The sequence below is a fragment of the Ambystoma mexicanum genome, chromosome 9 (genome assembly GCF_040938575.1).
Source record: "Ambystoma mexicanum isolate Mex_15411 chromosome 9, UKY_AmexF1_1, whole genome shotgun sequence".
Lineage (NCBI taxonomy): Eukaryota > Metazoa > Chordata > Amphibia > Caudata > Ambystomatidae > Ambystoma > Ambystoma mexicanum.
Genome location: NC_090931.1, coordinates 363,822,877 through 363,842,507, shown reverse-complemented (window position 1 = coordinate 363,842,507; position 19,631 = coordinate 363,822,877). Strand labels below are relative to the sequence as shown.

The following is a 19,631-nucleotide window of genomic DNA, read 5'->3' as shown; positions in this document are numbered from 1 at the left end:
GGAGACAGTTTAGGAAACAACCTCCTTTATTGCCCTCTACACGGATCTGTCCTTCCCGGGCTCTAGTAGCCCCTCCTCTTCCTCCCTGTCCCTCGTGTCAGGTCCTTCCTCTTTAACTTAAGGTGGTCCAGTATTTAAGGTGGCACGCTCGCTTTCACCCTGCAACATCGTGTCGCTGAGTTGCCTCCCAAGGCTAATCTAGCGCGTGTTTCCGGGCCGCCGTGAATCTCAACCCAATGGTAATGTGACCCCTGTGCAGACGTAGGCGCAGCGCTCTTCAAGGTCACGGGTGGCAATGGCCTAAAGATCACGGTATTAATTGGCCCATTCAATCACAAATTCCCTTTACCAGTCCCTCCAAAATCTTGCGCACATTCACGCAAAAGTTCACTGATATATAGAAACAAATGACGCCACCACGAAAGCATGCTGCCCGGCCGCGCATGTGGTAATTACAGCCATAGGTTTGCCAGGTGGCTTCTGTCCCCATGCATATTTAAAAACTGCCATCAAACTTTGCACTTAAAGTGACTGCCAGTGTTTTTTCAAAGCAGTCTTGTGAGGGTCAGCAACTTAACTGGAGCTGTAAATCTACTACTGTAGCAATACAAATGTCAACTAGAGCCGCCTTCAGCCATTCAGTGTATAAGCACTATGCATGTCCTTCAATGAAGTCCTGTAAAAAGCACGCGCTTGCAAAGCAAAGAGTTTTTGCTTGTGTAAGTATTAGGCATTAGTCAGGCACTGCTATTCGATGCCCGGGTATTCGCACCATTTTTCACCTGCTACCATCAATGGCCAGTTAATACCACTACAGCAGTGCCTGGCAAGTGCCTCTCCCATGCCTACACAAAAGCCCAACCTGCTGGAATTGCCCATGCTAATTCGTAGATGGGTGTGGTGGAGGAGTCGCAAGATGGAGGAAAATAAGCGGTTGGCTGGACACCAAGGTTCTTGCGTTTATTTCTGGTTGTCTTCCATGAACCCCACTACCCCACTCCCCTTTACCAGTCTATGCGGTGCAGCTTTAGGAGCGGGAAAGGGATGCATGGGGAAGGTAAAGGGGCCGGTGTGCCCCCTGAGTTGGTGTGTTTCGTAGCAGCGACAGTCCACACTAGGCCATTCTTTCTACCAGGGTGGATGCACCATATTAACATTCACTTCCTGCGTTTTCAAAAGGAAAGGGAACTGGGGAAATTGCAGAAAACACGTCCATTAGTACTTTTTAGGACCTGGGCATCTATTAGCAGTACCTGGCAAATGCCTAAAACATATACACAAGCCAAAAACTGTTAGCTTTGCCAATGATTTTTTTTACAGGACTTCACTCATGGACATGAACAGTGCTTATAAATCGATTAACTAAAGGCAGACCTGGTTAAGACATTTTTACTACATCAGTAGAGTTTATAGCTCAAATTAAGTCATTAACTTTCAGAAGATTGCTTTGAAAAAACACTGGCATGTACTTCAAGTGCAAAGTTTGATGTTAAGGCTTGAATAAAGAGAGCTGAAAGAGTTTCCTTCATGCTCAGTACATTGACAGGCCAACTCTAGCGTGAACCAGACAACTGAATCCTTTCGCCAGTACTGCCATAGCACCTGGCACTTGCCTTGTTCACTTGGGGGAGTACAAGTGGGACTCTTTGTAAACACTTTATTCCTCCCTTATTTCACCAAAAATGATCCTCGGTAACCACCCAGTTAATTTATGATTACATCAAAGTGTGAGGAGTGATGAACTAGAGGAGCAACTCATGAGGGAGCCAATGACCAGAGAGGTGATGGGCCATATGAACCATGGACCAGAGGAGAGCATCCAACCGGGTTGCCCAAGACCAGAAGGGCGACTGAGCAGAGAAGAGTGACTCACAAGGGAGTCAAGGACCAGAGGGGTGACAGAAAAGCGGAGCAACTCACAAGGGCTTTGCTGCCAAGTGGGGGGCCCATGCCATGCGTGACGCCATGAGCCAGTCCTGGATTTTCACTTTGCATGGTGGTCTTTCTAGGCCCATACTTATAATGGGAAGAACACAAATACCAGTCCTAGCATTTAACAGGAGATGCCGAGGCTGGCTCAGTGTCACGAAGGACATGGCAATACCTGGCAGGTATGCAAGGGAGCCAAGGACCAGAGGAGAGTGACAAATTAAGAACCAGTTGGATGATGAACCAGAAAGGATGCAAAAAGTCAATGATGTGCTTTTATAAGTCACACATACAAGAAATTAAAATAGACACTAATTGTTAGAAAAAAAACCAATTTTAATAAAAAGTTCTTGAATAACAATGTAATCAAACCTGTTTCATGTGTATAACAGTGATTTATTGACGTTGGGAAGGAGCTACTTAACCGCAGGTTATAGTTTGGGAGAGGCGCGATTGCCGAGTCCGAGCGGGAGGAGGGGCGCAATTTAGTGTTTCGCCCTGGGAACCAAATGGACTAGAAACTGCCCTGCAAGGGAGACCACAGGGGTAGCAAGGGATACCTCAGAGGTTGTAAATGACGTGCCTGCCGCCAGCCCATCAACGTTATCCTACTCCTATCAATCACGCCACCCTTCGCATTTGCCCTACTGTGCTGGTTGCCCTAAGGTTGCACTGTATTGCCCCCCTATTAGCCTCCCCTTTGCATGTTTCCCACCCACCTGTATTTGTATATTTTGAGGCAAGGCTTTTCCAAAGTGTGTTCCCTAAAATAAGTTGATTTTTACCTACCCGTAACTACATATTTTGATGTAGCACACCGTACTATGAGGTGAGGCTTTTCCAAAAGTGTGTTCCCTAAATAAGTAGATTTTTACCCACCTGTAACTGCATATTTTAATGTAGCACCCCGTACCATGAGACGAGGCTTTTCCAAAAGTGTGTTCCCTAAATAAGTTGATTTTTACCCTCCTGTAACTGCATATTTTAATGTAGCACCCCGTACCATGAGGCGAGGCTTTTCCAAAAGTGTGTTCCCTAAATAAGTTGATTTTTACCCATCTGTAACTGCATATTTGGATGTAGCACCCCGTACCATGAGGTGAGGCTTTTCCAAAAGGGTGTTCCCTATATAAGTTGATTTTTACCCACCTGTAACTGCATATTTTAATGTAGCACCCCGTACCATGAGGCGAGGCTTTTCCAAAAATGTGTTCCCTAAATAAGTTGATTTTTACCCACCTGTAACTGCATACTTTAATGTAGCACCGCGTACCATGAGGCGAGGCTTTTCCAAAAGTGTGTTCCCTAAATAAGTTGATTTTCACCCATCTGTAACTGTATATTTTAATGTAGCACCCAGTATCACGAGGCGAGGCTTTTCCAAAAGTGTGTTCCCTAAATAAGTTGATTTTTACCCACCTGTTACCGCATATTTTAATGTAGCACCCCGTATCACGAGGCGAGGCTTTTCCAAAAGTGTGTTCCCTAAATAAGTTGATTTTTACCCACCTGTAACTGCATATTTGGATGTAGCACCCCGTATCGCGAGGCTTTTCCAAAAGTGTGTTCCCTAAATAAGTTGATTTTTACCCACCTGTAACTGCATATTTTAATGTAGCACCCCGTATCACGAGGCGAGGCTTTTCCAAAAGTGTGTTCCCTAAATAAGTTGATTTTTACCCATCTGTAACTGCATATTTTAATATAGCACCCCGTACCACGAGGCGAGGCTTTTCCAAAAGTGTGTTCCCTAAAATAAGTTGATTTCTACCCTCCTGTAACTGCATATTTTAATGTAGCACCCCGTACCATGAGGCGAGGCTTTTCCAAAAGTGTGTTCCCTAAATAAGTTGATTTCTACCCACCTGTAACTGCATATTTTAATGTAGCACCCCGTACCATGAGGCGAGGCTTTTCCAAAAGTGTGTTCCCTAAATAAGTTGATTTCTACCCACCTGTAACTGCATATTTTAATGTAGCACCCCGTACCATGAGGCGAGGCTTTTCCAAAAGTGTGTTCCCTAAATAAGTTGATTTTTACCCACCTGTAAATGCATATTTTAATTTAGCACCCCGTACCATGAGGTGAGGCTTTTCCAAAAGTGTGTTCCCTAAATAAGTTGATTTTTACCCACCTGTAACTTCATATTTTAATGTAGCACCCCGTACCATGAGGCGAGGCTTTTCCAAAAGGGTGTTCCCTATATAAGTTGATTTTTACCCACCTGTAACTGCATATTTTAATGTAGCACCCCGTATCACGAGGCGAGGCTTTTCCAAAAGTGTGTTCCCTAAATAAGTTGATTTTTACCCACCTGTAACTGCATATTTTAATGTAGCACCCCGTATCACGAGGCGAGGCTTTTCCAAAAGTGTGTTCCCTAAATAAGTTGATTTTTACCCATCTGTAACTGCATATTTTAATATAGCACCCCGTACCATGAGGCGAGGCTTTTCCAAAAGTGTGTTCCCTAAATAAGTTGATTTTTACCCACCTGTAACTGCATATTTTGATATAGCACCCCGTATCACGAGGCGAGGCTTTTCCAAAAGTGTGTTCCCTAAATAAGTTGATTTTTACCCATCTGTAACTGCATATTTTAATATAGCACCCCGTATCACGAGGCGAGACTTTTCCAAAAGTGTGTTCCCTAAATAAGTTGATTTTTACCCACCTGTAACTGCATATTTTAATATAGCACCCCGTATCACCAGGCGAGGCTTTTCCAAAAGTGTGTTCCCTAAATAAGTTGATTTTTACCTTCCTGTAACTGCATATTTTGATGTAGCACCCCGTATCACGAGGCGAGGCTTTTCCAAAAGTGTGTTCCCTAAATAAGTTGATTTTTACCCATCTGTAACTGCATATTTTAATGTAGCACCCCGTACCATGAGGCGAGGCTTTTCCAAAAGGGTGTTCCCTATATAAGTTGATTTTTACCCACCTGTAACTGCATATTTTAATGTAGCACCCCGTATCACGAGGCGAGGCTTTTCCAAAAGTGTGTTCCCTAAATAAGTTGATTTTTACCCATCTGTAACTGCATATTTTAATATAGCACCCCGTACCACGAGGCGAGGCTTTTCCAAAAGTGTGTTCCCTAAATAAGTAGATTTTACCCACCTGTAACTACATATTTTAATGTAGCACCCCGTACCACGAGGCGAGGCTTTTCCAAAAGTGTGTTCCCTAAATAAGTTGATTTTTACCCACCTGTAACTTCATATTTTAATGTAGCACCCCGGACCATGAGGCGAGGCTTTTCCAAAAGTGTGTTCCCTAAATAAGTTGATTTTTACCCACCTGTAACTGCATATTTGGATGTAGAACCCCGTACCATGAGGCGAGGCTTTTCCAAAAGTGTGTTCCCTAAATAAGTTGATTTTTACCCATCTGTAACTGCATATTTTAATATAGCACCCCGTATCACGAGGTGAGACTTTTCCAAAAGTGTGTTCCCTAAATAAGTTGATTTTTACCCACCTGTAACTTCATATTTTAATGTAGCACCCCGGACCATGAGGCGAGGCTTTTCCAAAAGTGTGTCCCCTAAATAAGTTGATTTTTACCCACCCGTAACTGCATATTTGGATGTAGCACCCCGTACCATGAGGCGAGGCTTTTCCAAAAGTGTGTTCCCTAAATAAGTTTATTTTTACCCACCTGTAACTACATATTTTGATGTAGCACCCCGTACCACGAGGTGAGACTTTTCCAAAAGTGTGTTCCCTAAATTGAGTACATTTTTACTAACCTGTAACTGCATATTTTGATGTAGCACCCCATACCATGAGGTGAGATTTTCTTTTGCAAAAGTGTGTTTCCTAAATAAGTTGATTTTTACCTACCTGTAACTGCATATTGTGAGGTATCATGCTAAGACTGTAACCTGTTACCATTACAAGAAACAAATGTAACCAACTTCTTAAGCTAAAAGCGCCTAGATACCTCTGGATTGTGTGCGCTATACAAATGACAAAATAAATAAATACAAGCAGTAACTATTTGGCCAAATGACATCTGCAGACATTTTCACCTAAGCAGTGACCTCTAGCTGTGCACTGTACACTGAATACAAAGAGGTGTGCCTCAGTTGGTGGTAATAAACCCCCAACTGTGAGCAAAAATAAGACAATTGGTAATTGCAAAAAAAGGTATAATTGGTAATTGCAAAAAAGGTATCACCACACAGCTGGTTGACCTTCTCCCATCATCATGTCAAGAAAGGAATTGTCAACTTCCAGATCCTACCATGCCACATTAAATGGCAGGGATGATAACTTTGACAGGCTTTCCGATTAACACATCACTGGTTGAGCTTTGCAAAGCAGCTACACGGGGGTAATTAGGAATTTTCTGCCGGTATTTCTGCCTAGATGCCAAAGCGAGAGGAGAGAAGGAAATCAGCCAGGCAGTGCTGAAGAAGGTAATCAAGGAATGAAAATACCTCTTGCCACTCCTCTCAAGCGATGCTGCTTGGTGATATATTTATAAAAGCATGTTAATCTATCAAGCAAGAGTGTTCTGTAGAACAATAGGTTTAATGATCTGCTGGTGTAGTTCCCAAGCAATACTACCTATTATAGTACGCATTTGACATACCCATCCGACGCAATCAACTGGAATGAAGAGACATACTCAAAATATGAGTTATAATATTTTTTTGGGTGGAGATGACCGAGTTTTAAGTGAACTGTACTAAATATCCCCATAGAATAAATCTATGATCACTGCGCTGCCCATAATATCGACAATGAAATTGCTAACTCCCATTATGGCGCAGCGCAGTGATCCCATAGATCACTATGTCCTGCATCCCCATAACCTCCTCCCACCTACCCCATTACCTTTTTGGCATAACACTGTGAAGTGTGCTGCTGTCTCTCCTCCGACCCTGCGTCGTCAGTTCTCTTCTTTTCTTTATTGTCCCCCGCTACCATCTAATGGAAGCGGGGGACACCCCTGCAACCTCCAACCCCGACTACACTGAGAAAGGGGAGTGGGGGATGCCCCTGCAATCTCCGCTCCCATTAGTCAGTGCAGCAGGGGTTGCAATTTACGGGTCAACATTTTTGTATTATTCCTATAGAGTGTAAGACAAACCTAATGTAAAGTTCTTCATAAACGAAGTCTGCTGCTGTAATACGCAGTTTAATTACAGAGAATTTTAACGTACATGTTAGGACTATGCAAACTAGAATGCAAATGTATAAACAATACCAATGTTGGAGAACTATACCAAAAGGTAAATCTTGTATATATATTTACATATGACGGGCATTCATTTTTCAGGGTGTCTCAGTCTGAGAGTGTGAACCAGTCTCAGTGTCGCCAAATGTGGTCTCCTTAGGGTAGCTTTGAGCGGGCCCACTGGAGCTGGGAGCTGTCTGTGAGGGTGGGCGGTCAGTACCCTCCTATAAGAGCTGTTCAGAGTAGGACACCACTTCTTTGCCAGACTTCTTGACCCTTTTCAGAGTTGGAAGTCTTTTTATGATTCTAGGCCTCGTTTTCGATTGAATATGATGCCCAACGCTTAACCTGAAGCTCTTTTAATGTCTTCAGATACAATTCTTTTACATGCCAAGCACATGTCTTCGATGTAGTCACTAGGAATTCAATGGTTACACGTCTTATGGGTGTCTTTCCTAGAGACCTGAGAGTTGCAGCTTGGGCAGAATTCAAGTAGCATGTCCTCCATTAGAAGAGAGCAAACTGGGGCATCCAAGAAATGTAAATGTAGGAATGTAGACATTCTGCTCTCATCCCGCTAGACATCTCAGTTGCTTTTGACACCATCAATCACAGGATCCTCCTAAAAAGACTGGACAATATTGGTATTAAAAAAGTAGCTCTGCAATGGATCACCTCCTTCCTCACAAGTAGAACAGAAACCTCTATCTTTGGCCCTTAGAAGTCCCATCATCTACCTCTTACCCCTCGGAGTACACCAAAGATCTGCACGCTCACCTCTACTTTTCAACAGTTACATTACATTCCCACAAGATCTCATCAATAGGTCCTATCTCCTGCTAAAACTATGCAGATAACACCCAAATAATCTAGAAATTTGGGAACCACATATCTCCAAATGCTCCAGACCTAAAAAAATTGCCTTTCACATGTGGAAGCATGAATAACAGCAAACAGACTTCAACTCAATCCGAGCAAAACCGAACTAGTGCTTTGCAATCCTACAGGTTCTAACTACTCCATAATCCTTTGGCCTGATCAGATGGACCCTTTCCCAATCCCGCCGACCACAGTAAAGAATCTTGCTACCACAAAGACAACACCTTCTCTCGTGACACACAGATCAGAGCCATCCTCAGAAGCGGTTTCTCCCAACTGCGCACTCTACTGTGCATCTTATCTTACTTAACATTCACCCACAGGGCCACATCCATAATTTCTCTAATACTATCCAAACTGCAAACAGCCTCTAGCTCAGATTCCCAGATTATCTAATGAAGACACTTCAAAGATTTCAAAATGCAGGGGCAAGACTACTTCTCTGGATAAAGCGATTTGCACATATCAGCCCATCATTTACATACTTTCCACTGGCTACCCATAAAAAAAGGGTTAATTCCAAAACCTTTTGTATCGTCCATTGTTCATAGTTCATACCATGCAGGGGGCCCTTCCTCCTTCATTCACTCCCTCCAGAACACTTAGGTCCAGCAATGCTCCACTAGTCCTAGGCCCTAACTTTAAAAAAGGGCAAAGGGGATCCTCTTTTTGCATTCTGGCCACGTAACTGTGGAAAACCCTGCCCAATCCTCTCCACATGACTTTCAAGAAACAGCTCCAGACTTGCCTTTTCAACCAACCACTTTGAAAGAAATAAAGGTTTATAGCAATCGACTACAAACTGTGCACCAGAAACTGAGGCTAGTTTACGATAAACAATTGTGAAACTCTACGCACTACCATCTGTGAGAAACCAATTTGATTGATGGAGCCTCTGCTGCGTGACACTTGTCTGCACCGGAATCTCAGTGAAATCTAAAACCGAGTGCCAGGTTATTCAGGTGGCCGGGGAATGGCTGGCGCTCTCAGATCCCAACCCCGTAGGTGGACAAGCGAGGGAGGATCAACTGGATAGGGGAATAAAGGGTTATGCTCGGGGGAATACCCCAGGTGAGACACAGTATTTTACCGGGGAAGAAGGCGAAGAGGACAAAGTCCCTGAGGCTTTTATAGGCTGTTCTAAATCTACCTCCCTTCCACCCAATGAATCTCCCTTACCAGAATCCAACAACCCCTAAGCATCTGGTAAACCTATTAAGAACCCAAACCCTGTTACAGTAGGAAACAACATCTCCCAGAACCCCTGTTTTCCTGTGGCCTACCCGAGAACACCCAGTCATTGTTCTGCGCGTCCCTCTGGTTATTATTTCCCGAACTCCCAGTCTGCTTTGACAAAACACTACCATTACCACAATCTCCCCCGTTCATTTCACCACAATAATCCTGGTCATTCCCTCGATAGATCTTCAAACTATTATTTTATGGATCTTTCCCATTTGTTTCACAAACCCTACAAATCTCACCCTTCCAAGTTTACCAACCCCCCTAGTACAAGGGCTATAATTCCCTATAACAACTTTTCCCCATCCTACCCCCTAGGATATTTAGAAACTGTCCCACCCCTTTTCCGACACTCACACTTTCTCACACTGTGACAGACAATGGACTAACACCAGAGCCGTTTACATGACATGTCCCAACACAAAGATCAGGCAGAGTCAGGCAATTGCTAACTATACACCCTGACTGCCCTTTCTCTTCCGCATAGGGATAAAAGGCAGAGCACACTTTGAGCAAGGACAAACGCACGAGGAAGCAGCTATTCCAAAACAACAGTTCAAATGGAGGAGAAAGGATTCGAGACCTGAAAGAACGACAAGGAGGGAATAGCCTTTTTCCTTTTAACCCAGACCTGCGAAGCCTCAGTGAAAGGAATATAAGATTTAGAAATACAGCTGGTGTGTGGTGTGAGAGGTGTCAACGGTGCACAGGGCCCTCCCACACTGATAGCCAAGGCAGGAAGAAGCGATTGCCGCCATGGAACTGTCCTTGATTTCAGCAGCAAGAAACGCCAACGAGTTCAGAACAGCCGGTGAGGCGGAGAGAGCTGATAGTGAACCAGACTGTGTTAAACCCAAGGTTGCAAATGGCAACGGTATAAGAACAAAGAACTTGTATGTGATTGACATTTTAAGAAAACCAAGTGAAGGACTAGCAGCAGAGTGGTCCGGCACCACGTGGGCGCTCATTCGAAAGACTCTGGCTGGTCCCCTTTGTTGAAGTTACAAATAGCAAGAGGCCCTAGGGGAGGCTGGCGTGACGTGTCGATGTGGTCATACGAGCATCAAGCAAAACCCCTTGGACAATCGAACGTTTTTGACACGCCGAGGAAACAAAGTGAACTGTGTTACTGGGGACAAATGTGAACCTGACTGAGGGATGCCTACGAATTAAGGTGACCAGTAACAACCCTGAGAACCATGTGTGAATAGAACGGGTCTCAGCCTGACTGGGGGCTGAGACCCGGCTTAGGTAAGAAAAGAAGCTAAGGGGTCTAGTGAGCTGTCGCTAGTGTGAACGCGACAGAGGGACACTGAAAGAAAGCTAGGGGAAGGGAACCCTGCTTTTCTGATGAGCTGATAGAATCATGAACTCTGTTACAATGGCTATGTGAACCCAACGGAGGGCTGTCAAGGGAAAAGCTAAGGGAAGTGAATCCCGCAAGGTGTTACAACTAAATGAACTGTGTTAAACTGACAAATGTGAACCTGGCTGAGGGATGCCTGCAAATGAGAGAAAACAAAAGACACCTGTGAACATTGTGTCGACAAACGTGAACCCGACTGAGGGATGTCCACAGTGAGTTGTTGGTCTGAGTCTGATTGAGAGTGGCCAACGTTGTCAGAATGTCAGAGGAATCAGAGCCTGCTGAGGGGGATTGAAGGGGTGAAGAGTAATCACCCAACGTGAAGAGTAACCGAAGGAACTTTTGTTTGTTGTTTATGGTCCATCAGGCCCTCTGAGGCAAGAGACTTTGTGTAAAAGAGACTTGGCCACAGAAGGTCCTGATATGAGTGATCGAAGTGAGCGGGAATGGTTGGGAGCGGTGTTCCACTACTTTTAATTGTTTCTGTTTACCATTCCCTTACTTTTTACTACCATACTCACCATTCTATACAGAGGAATTGTCCATTCAGGACCTTGTGCAAGTGTAAAGTTGTAATAGGAGCCTTAGTTACTAATCACTTAAATGATTGCAATGCCCCAGCTGCAACACCTTGTCACATGATGGACTATGCTTCCACCAACCCTCTTCCTTGCCGAGACCATAGTTCCACTACTTTTTTTGGTACACTTCTACCACTGCCTGATATTGTTGAATGGAACTGTAAGCTTGTACTGTAGAAGCCCAGGAATGTGCTGTGCTCAAGAATCCCACCTTGTCCTGTGCTTAAAACATGGGTAAGGGAGTCCCTGGCCTTAACATCCTGATTTATCATTTTGTGTACATGTCTTTCTTTTCTTGTGAGCATTAATATTTTGTAGCATATCGGTAAGGATTGGCAATAGGTTTTTAGTATAGGCCCTTTTTATTTGACTAGACTCTACTTGGACTGTATTACTATTATTTGATTGTCATAGCTTGCTCCCATTTTAGATATAGGTTTAGATTAGGCGTTTATCTCACCCATTATGCATTTTAATAAACACCCTTGAACTGTGATCAGTTGTTTCTGTCTTTACTGTTGCCACCATGAGATCATTACAGGGTAATATGTAATTAACTGGATTTGAGAGCACACATTAGGATGATCACTGTACCACATTCTCCTTATTACTGTCCATTCCCTCTCTTCTACCTCTCTCTCTTACAGTTAGATCATGTCACTAAGCTGTAGACCCAGCAGGGCTAAAGATTTTTCCATTGCCTATCGTTCATTCCGTTATCAGTCAAATTCTCTTGTTGGGTTCGAAATTCCTTTTTTCATTGAACACGCAATAAAGAGGAGGAAAACTGGTTTACTGAAATATTACTGATTTTTATTTGCACAGTGAATCCTGTGCCCTGCTCGATACCAGTTGCAGAGATCTACATGTATCAGAAACCTCAGATTTTGCACAGTTGTCTATTGAATGCATCGACACCACCTGTGGTATGCTAAATGAATTTAAGATGGCAAAAACAGGTCAAATAATGTCTGTTAGCGGCCCCTCTGCAGATTCAGTAACCTAGTAATCTACCATATTCAGGAAGCCTGAAGTCTGAAGTAAATGGATGCAGGGATTTTGAAGGAGACCTTCTAGGCCTATAACACTTAGACAGCCTGGAGAGGAGTGTTTATATGGTAAGACACCATCTCAATTATAAGTTGCTGTGGGGCAAAGAAGAGGATCTCCTTCTACTACCCTTCTCCCCCTATGACTTTTCTATCTGAAGATGAGGCGGGATACATGCAAGTGTGAGCTCATACACGAAGATGGAAGATAGCGAGTGAAAAGGAGCCGCAATGCAGTTAAGATGCCCTCACACACTGAGCACTTTTTTCTTGTCTGTCCCAGGTATCAGACATGCATCCTTTCAGAAGGAGTGTCTCATCTCCATGCTATGCAAGGTTGGGGGTAAGGATAGTCCTCTTCACGGAAAATGATCCACTCTGCAGCCTCCCAATCGAATCGGTTATATATTGGAAGGGCTCAGGAAAAGGGCGGTTCTGAGGGGTGCCAGGCTGGTAGCTGTGAAAGATTGGGTAATAGAGATGTCTCTTTTAAAAGGTTATGAATAAGCGCCTTTCCTCCTTGCATAAAATGTTAAGTAGAATAATTATTTTTGAGTTTTTCACTGTACCATCTCGGGAGGATAGCTCAGCGGCAATGTGCTCTCCTTGGAAGCAAGACGTCACGGAGCAACACTGGTTCGATCCCCGGGTCCATGCTTAGAAACCTCTGGGTATTGAGCGCGTTATAAATAACCCATCATTCCATATCATATCATACCATTACCTTGATTTGTGTATTTGTAGCATACATTTTGTATTTTAATGTGATTTTGTGCATTATTTATGCAGTGTGATGTGGTTTATATTGTGAGCATTATGCCAACAGTAAATTGAAATGAGGATGAGGACTAAGTGTACCTTAATCTCTATAAAAGCAGTGGTTCCTCATTCAGTCCTTGGTCCCTGATTTGAAAGCATTTCTGGTGGCTTGAATTTAATACTTTGCCAGAGGTGATTTTAATGATGTTGACTGATCTTTTTTTATTGATGAGTAAGGTTCATGGTTTGCTGTTGGCTGATCTACTGTCAAGTACTGATGTACACTAAGCTTACTTGCGTGTCTTCCTTCCTTTTGCCAAACATTTCTAGATCACAAGTTCTCTCCTCTCCAAGTTTTATTGTGTTTGCCTGTGGACAGGGATGTTTTTCAGTATGTTGCAACACTTATTTAGGTTACTTTTGATGTCTCTTCCCTCTACAGCATTCAACATTGTCGCGCAAGTTTGTTGAGGTGATGTCTGAGTACAATGCCACGCAATCGGACTACCGAGAACGCTGCAAGGGCAGGATCCAGAGGCAACTGGAGATCAGTGAGTTGCAAACCCCTTTGATCTCTGTGTTCAAATGCAATGTAGTAAAGGGGGTGAAATGTTGGATGCAGAGCTATGCTTCGGTTATGATATGATGATATAATTGGTTATTTATAACGGAGATCGAACTTGTGTTGCTCCATGTCGTCTTGCTTCCAAGGCGAGCACGTTGCCCCTGAGCTATCCTCCCGAAGTTGCAGATAGGTTGTGCAAATGTGCCTTTTGAGGGGAAACAGTGACAGAGGGTTGTGTAACCATTATAAATATGGCAAGGACTAAAGAGTTGCAGAAATCCAACATGGATCCAGTTACAGATATAATTTGTACTAAGCGTTATCTAAATGAATCCATGCCTAAACTTTCAATAATGGGGCATTTACTTTGGTGTCGTTTATTTAATATGGAGATTTTGTAGTTTGTACAGTGCCATCCAGTATTTCACCTACTAACAACCCCTATAGTCTTGTACAATTGTGCACATTAGCCATTCTAACGAATAATGTTTCACGCATATATTGCACTGAATATTTGCACTTCGTGTTCTCCATCTCCTTTCAACATCAAGGCTTCCTCATTGTCAAAAATTATTTTCAATGCCACATTTCAGTGACGCTTCAGGGTATTAGTTTGTTCCTGGAATGCCAAAGGAAATATCCTTCTATCGCTGCATGTACCTCCAACACCCCCAAAGCCCCTCCGGTTAGGGGCTCTGTTCCAGTCCTTCCAGTGAGATAGAAGCTCCCACATACTCCCAAAGTACTATCTAAAAGAGCCCTGCTATTTCTGCTTAGCATACACCTACAGCCTTTTCAGCACATTTTGGTGATCTGTTCCTGAGGCAGTGAATGGGAGTAGAGCATATGAGTAAGCAGTGATTGAGAGACGATTATACGATTAGTGTTACTGAAGCGCCCTGCGGAAAAATCAATTCTCAGATATGTTGACTTTGTTAGTGCTCTTACTCACATACTCATTTATTTGTAGTAATAAGGAAACTTGAAAGAGAGGTGCCAATATAAATGTGTTTTGCGACAGCTAATTGCTTTATCATGGCCAGCTAGTCTCCTGCCTCCTCGGTAAAGAGATTGACAGTGCATACATTCCTGTTGTTCACTATCCTGAGTAGAAAATATGTTGAAAGTCGAGCAATGTCTTTGCTCTTGCTGTCAATCCCTGGCGATCCAGGGAGGCCAAAGAATGTCTAGCCTTTAGAAAGTGCTCTCTTAGCTGAAACACATGTCCACACCACTCTCTTTCAAGTGTTCTCATTAGTGCAACTAAATAGTATACCCATGACTGTGGGTACACTGGCCCTAACTAAGAACATAATGTTTGAGAACTGATTTATCCATAAGGTGCCTCAGAGCTACTATTCTACTAAATCATTGACATTGTAAGGTACTGGGTGTGTAAAAATGGGTCCTCAAGGAAAGACATGTGTGAGCCATTGCTGGGTATGTAACTTCTTTACTGGATAAATGTAGGAAAATACATCAGGAAAATACATCAGGATCTTGTACAAAGGGAAAAGGGGAGACATAGGAGACATCCACCGGCACCCTCTCTCTCAATAGGGGACATCCACTGACACCCTCTCTATCAAGCACTCAGCTCACCAACTGGAACACTCTTGGGCTCTCCTACACAAACATGCCACTCCTGAACATTCCACAGGCATTCCAAAGGTTTGCATTCACACAGGGCAAGGGAGAACTAAGACATAACAAAGGGAGAACAAAGACATAACACATCTCCCTCCCTAACACAGACAGAGGGAAAAGGTACAGAACAGACCACACAGGGACCATATGGTACAGCAATCACAAGTATGAAAACTCCAACAAACACTCTGGTCAAAACCAAAAGCCAAAACTCCCACAAACCTCTCTCCCCATTCCGCCTAGGAACAAGGAGCAATGCTCCCATCAAACCTTATCCCGTCAACGTTCTGCAACATGAACAGACCAATCCATCCAAACACAACTAACAGTCCATGCTTATGGGCCCAAAGCAGGGCCCTCGAACCAGGGGAACCAGTCTCAACATCACAACTCACCACAAGGTCCATAATGTCTCAAGCCACAACCATCTCTCATCCTACCACCAACAACTACGGTACTCTGAAAGCACGGTACACCCCTCAACAACCACCCTGCCAAAAGCACTAATCAAAACCATACATGCCAAAATGCAGGGCATCGGCTACCCACACCAACGCACAAATGGAAGAAGAGGACCACCCCCTTAAGGGTACCTGGTGTCCAACTCCAGGACGATCAGAAGCACAGGCAGGAAACCCTCCAAGGAAAAACTTCAAACAAACTCCAGGTGTCCAACACCCCAACACCACCACCACACAAAAACAGGCACATGTTCAAAACACCCCAAAGGTGCTGGATGTCCAACACCCTGGGCGGCCCTTGGCCAGATCAGGCACACCAGCGGTCACTGCACCACACACACAACTGTCAGATCAAAACCCACTGGCGGACACTGCACTGCTTAACAAACACACAATGTTGCTCCGCCACAAACCCAGCAAGTGGTTTGCTAGACCACAGAATGAGTTTTCAAAACAACACACACGACACAAAAGCTCACAACACACATAAATGGGCAAAGGACCCTACTGGAACATGGTAAGTGATATATCCATACTACTTTTGAGTCCATGCCCTAAGCTAAACATCATCATTATCACAATGTTGCCACAGAGCACGGAGCTCCAACGCTTCTCTCAATGGCTCCAAGCCCTGCAACAGTGTGCCCACTCACCACGGCCTCCAGCACACCGGGCACCTTAGGCAACTCGTCACAGCTCAGAGAAAGACAATAGCTCTGGTAAGTGCCTCTCAATTATGCCACTCTCTAAGCTCCATTGCAGCTTTTGACTAGCTGCTTGCCCCCATATGCCACTAACCCCTTGATGGCACTGTGGCTTGATCCAGGTCCCCAGACTGTTACTGGCCTCACTACAGATGTAGCGCTAAAAGTATCATTTGACCTGCTCCTCGCAGATCTATTGCGTCTCTCCCAGGCTGCCAAGCCGCCACTGGTTGCCACTCTCCCAGGCTTTCAAGCCGCCTCACGATGTCCGGCCACTACAGGACGGACCAAACTGTCTTCACAGTGCCCTTTACACACTGCCTGCCCCTTGCAGACACAATCTCACCCCAAGCTGCCCCTCTGAGTGAACAAATCAGCCAGTCCTGCTGCCACTGCTTCAAGTACTGCCAAGTGCCGATCCAGGAGTAGTCAGCTCACCTTAATGGGGCGGGGGGCCGGTGGATGCCTCCTAGTCTTACCCTTCCCTTTCTTCATCCCAAGTGCTGCTCCCCTTGACAGCTGCTTCAGGTTCCTGGCTCTTCCCTCCAAGCCAGCTCATCGCCAATGTAAAGATGAGTCCTCAAGGAAAGACACGTGGGAACTGCTGGTGGGTAGGTAACTTCTTTACTGGATAAATGTAGGAAAATACATCGGTATCTTGAAGTACAAAGGTAAAAGGGAAGACATAGGAGACATCCACCGGCACCCTCTCTCTCAGGTAAAAGGGAAGACATAGGAGAAATCCACCGGCGCCCTCTCTCTCAGGTAAAAGGGAAGACATCAGAGACATCCACTGGCGCCCTCTCTCTCAGGTAAAAGGGAAGACATAGGAGAAATCCACCGGCACCCTCTCTCAAGCACTCAGCTCACCAACTGACACCCAGTGAGCACATGGCTCTCACACACAAACAATCCACTCCTGAACATTCCACTTGCATTCCAAAGGCTTGCATTCACACAGGGCAAGGGAGAACCAAGACATAACAAAGGGAGAACCAAGACATAACAAAGGGAGAACCAAGACATAACACTGTGGACCTCAATCCATCAACCACATAGACTGAAAATCTACACAAACCTACAATGGCAGCGCACCTAAGGCGCCTCAGCGCCGCGCGCTACAATAAATATTACCAAGGAGCTTTGTGATTAGAAAAAAGAAAATGCGCGGCGCACATATATGACCACACCCCATCACGGCAACTACCTTCCTTGCGGCCCCACCGGTCATCCCTTTTCTCCATGTGGATGGGGACAGAGCATACACAAGCAGCGGTGTCTTTCTAAGACAGCTAAATTTTTTGTATGTGCATGTTTTTTCTTCCACACGACTATGCCCATGGGTATGGTGAATAGATGATCCTGGCATGTGAAAGAGCATACGTGGAGTCTGACTCACACATTCTGTGACTAGCGTGCTTCAGTCCTGATCACTTCTGACCTTACTGCTTGGTGCACTTTCAGTGTACCCACTACAGATGCACCTCAAAAGTTGGGAAGAGCTTCTCCTCATACTTGCTCGACAGGACTTCAAAGTCTTTTTGGTGAAGAGGAAGTCATGTACACCATTATTTTTCCAGGCACCCCAACATGGTGACTCCATCTCCTGGAGCCACTGGATCTGGACAGTCTCTCTGAACGTTTGCACCAGAGCTCACCCAAGGACCCTACAAGTTCTACTACCAGCCCATTGTCTGTGGGTCTGCTAGAATCTTTCGGTGGAGGAAATGGTGTGGCACACCTCCAGTGGACTCTCACCGATCTTTGGACTCTGGGTACAGGCAGATCTCCAGAAGCATGGCACACACCTGCAAGCTCTCGAGGTCGTTTGCAAAGGCTTACACATAAGGCTGTTATGAAGATTATCTGGCTGAGCTCCGAGGCCACTACACCTGTTAAGCAGCCTATTGAAGTTGGATACGCACACTACAACTGAAGTGATCTAAAGTACAAGGGGCTCCATGGTTGAGCCATCATCTTTTGGGTGGTGAGGCAAGGAGGTCTGCCAGGCATAAAGGATCATGCCAAAGAAGAACTTGTGCCCATCGGCTGCTTTGGGAAGAGTCAGTAGAGCCTAAGGATTAGATACAGAGGTTTCCCTGTCAGATTTGACCCTGCACTATATCAGCCCTTGCCAAGCCCCATGTGCTTTCACACTTTCTTCCTCTTAACCGTTCAAAGGGTGACGTTATCTTCTTTCCTGCCATTTCTCTTTATGATTGCTCTCCCCTTTGTCGCTCTCTTTTTCTGCTGATTCTCTTACTATTTCTTTATTTGTATCTGGCTGCAATTTATGTGATTCCTCTGACCCTTCTCCTTCTCATCATATTAATATTCTTGCCAGATCTTGCCGCTATCAGTATTCTTAAGATATGTCCATTCCTTACTCTCACTGTGGTGTTTTTGCATTTTAATCATTGGTCTTCTCTTCATGTTGGTCTACCTGCACAAGAACAAAGACCTGTCAAATTGAAAGTTCTGACTGTGGCACTAACAGAAAAACAGCAAATGCTTGTAACCACAAGCAACCAGAGGAGGCAAGAAAGATTTGGAACACCCCACTGTCTGTGGTCCCTACTAACAACAGCTATAAATCAATTTCAAATCTCCTCCCAAAGGAATGCTATGTCTTAGTTTGAAACCACATGGCCACGTTTATGTAATGTTGGCTGCCCTTGCACTTGGTAGAGTCATACAACCTCTTTCCCAGCGTACACCCTCTGTAAAAGAAGAAAAGATCTTAGAAAAAAATGAATAGCGCCTTGCATTTGAGACATGAATGCTGACCATAAACTGGCTGATAGTCCACAAAGGACCTTGGCCACAAAGCACAAAAATAATCGCTGACGCTCAGAAAAAAGTGTATTCTTCATGGAACATACCTTTTTCACCCCCACCACGAATGAATGGAAGAGAAAATAGTTACACTAATGGTGAAATAGCTATCATTAATCATAAAGCAACAAAAAGTATCCACTAACAAAAGGCGGGACATGGTAAAGATGTAAATATGTTCAAGGGTCCAGGGGTATTCAAGATGACATCAAGCAGAAGAGACAGAACCACTCATCATGTCCTATCAAACCACGAAGAGACAGAGAACTGCAAAAGGATTCGTCCCTGTCTCCTCCGTCTCCTCTGCCTCAGGAAAACAGTCTGACTAACATTCTGATATCCAGAGAACCCTTACTTCCGTTTTTTTGCCACTCCCCTTTTCTTTCTTTGGCACACCCCCAACACATTTCTTCTAATATCACT

At 44.4% G+C, this 19,631-nt stretch overlaps 1 protein-coding gene across 2 annotated transcripts in view; it reads left to right on the top strand.

Moving 5' to 3' along the window:
• The window catches only part of STX1A (syntaxin 1A), a 907,227-nt gene that overhangs the window by 794,723 nt on the left and 92,873 nt on the right, over nt 1-19,631 (top strand). For both annotated transcript variants that reach the window (XR_011274587.1, XM_069614796.1), the window contains exon 6: nt 13,439-13,547. Coding sequence is in view for 1 of the 2 variants with exons in the window: in XM_069614796.1 (XP_069470897.1) it covers nt 13,439-13,547 (109 nt within the window). In the remaining variant the exon portion in view is untranslated. The remainder of the gene's footprint in view (nt 1-13,438; nt 13,548-19,631) is intronic.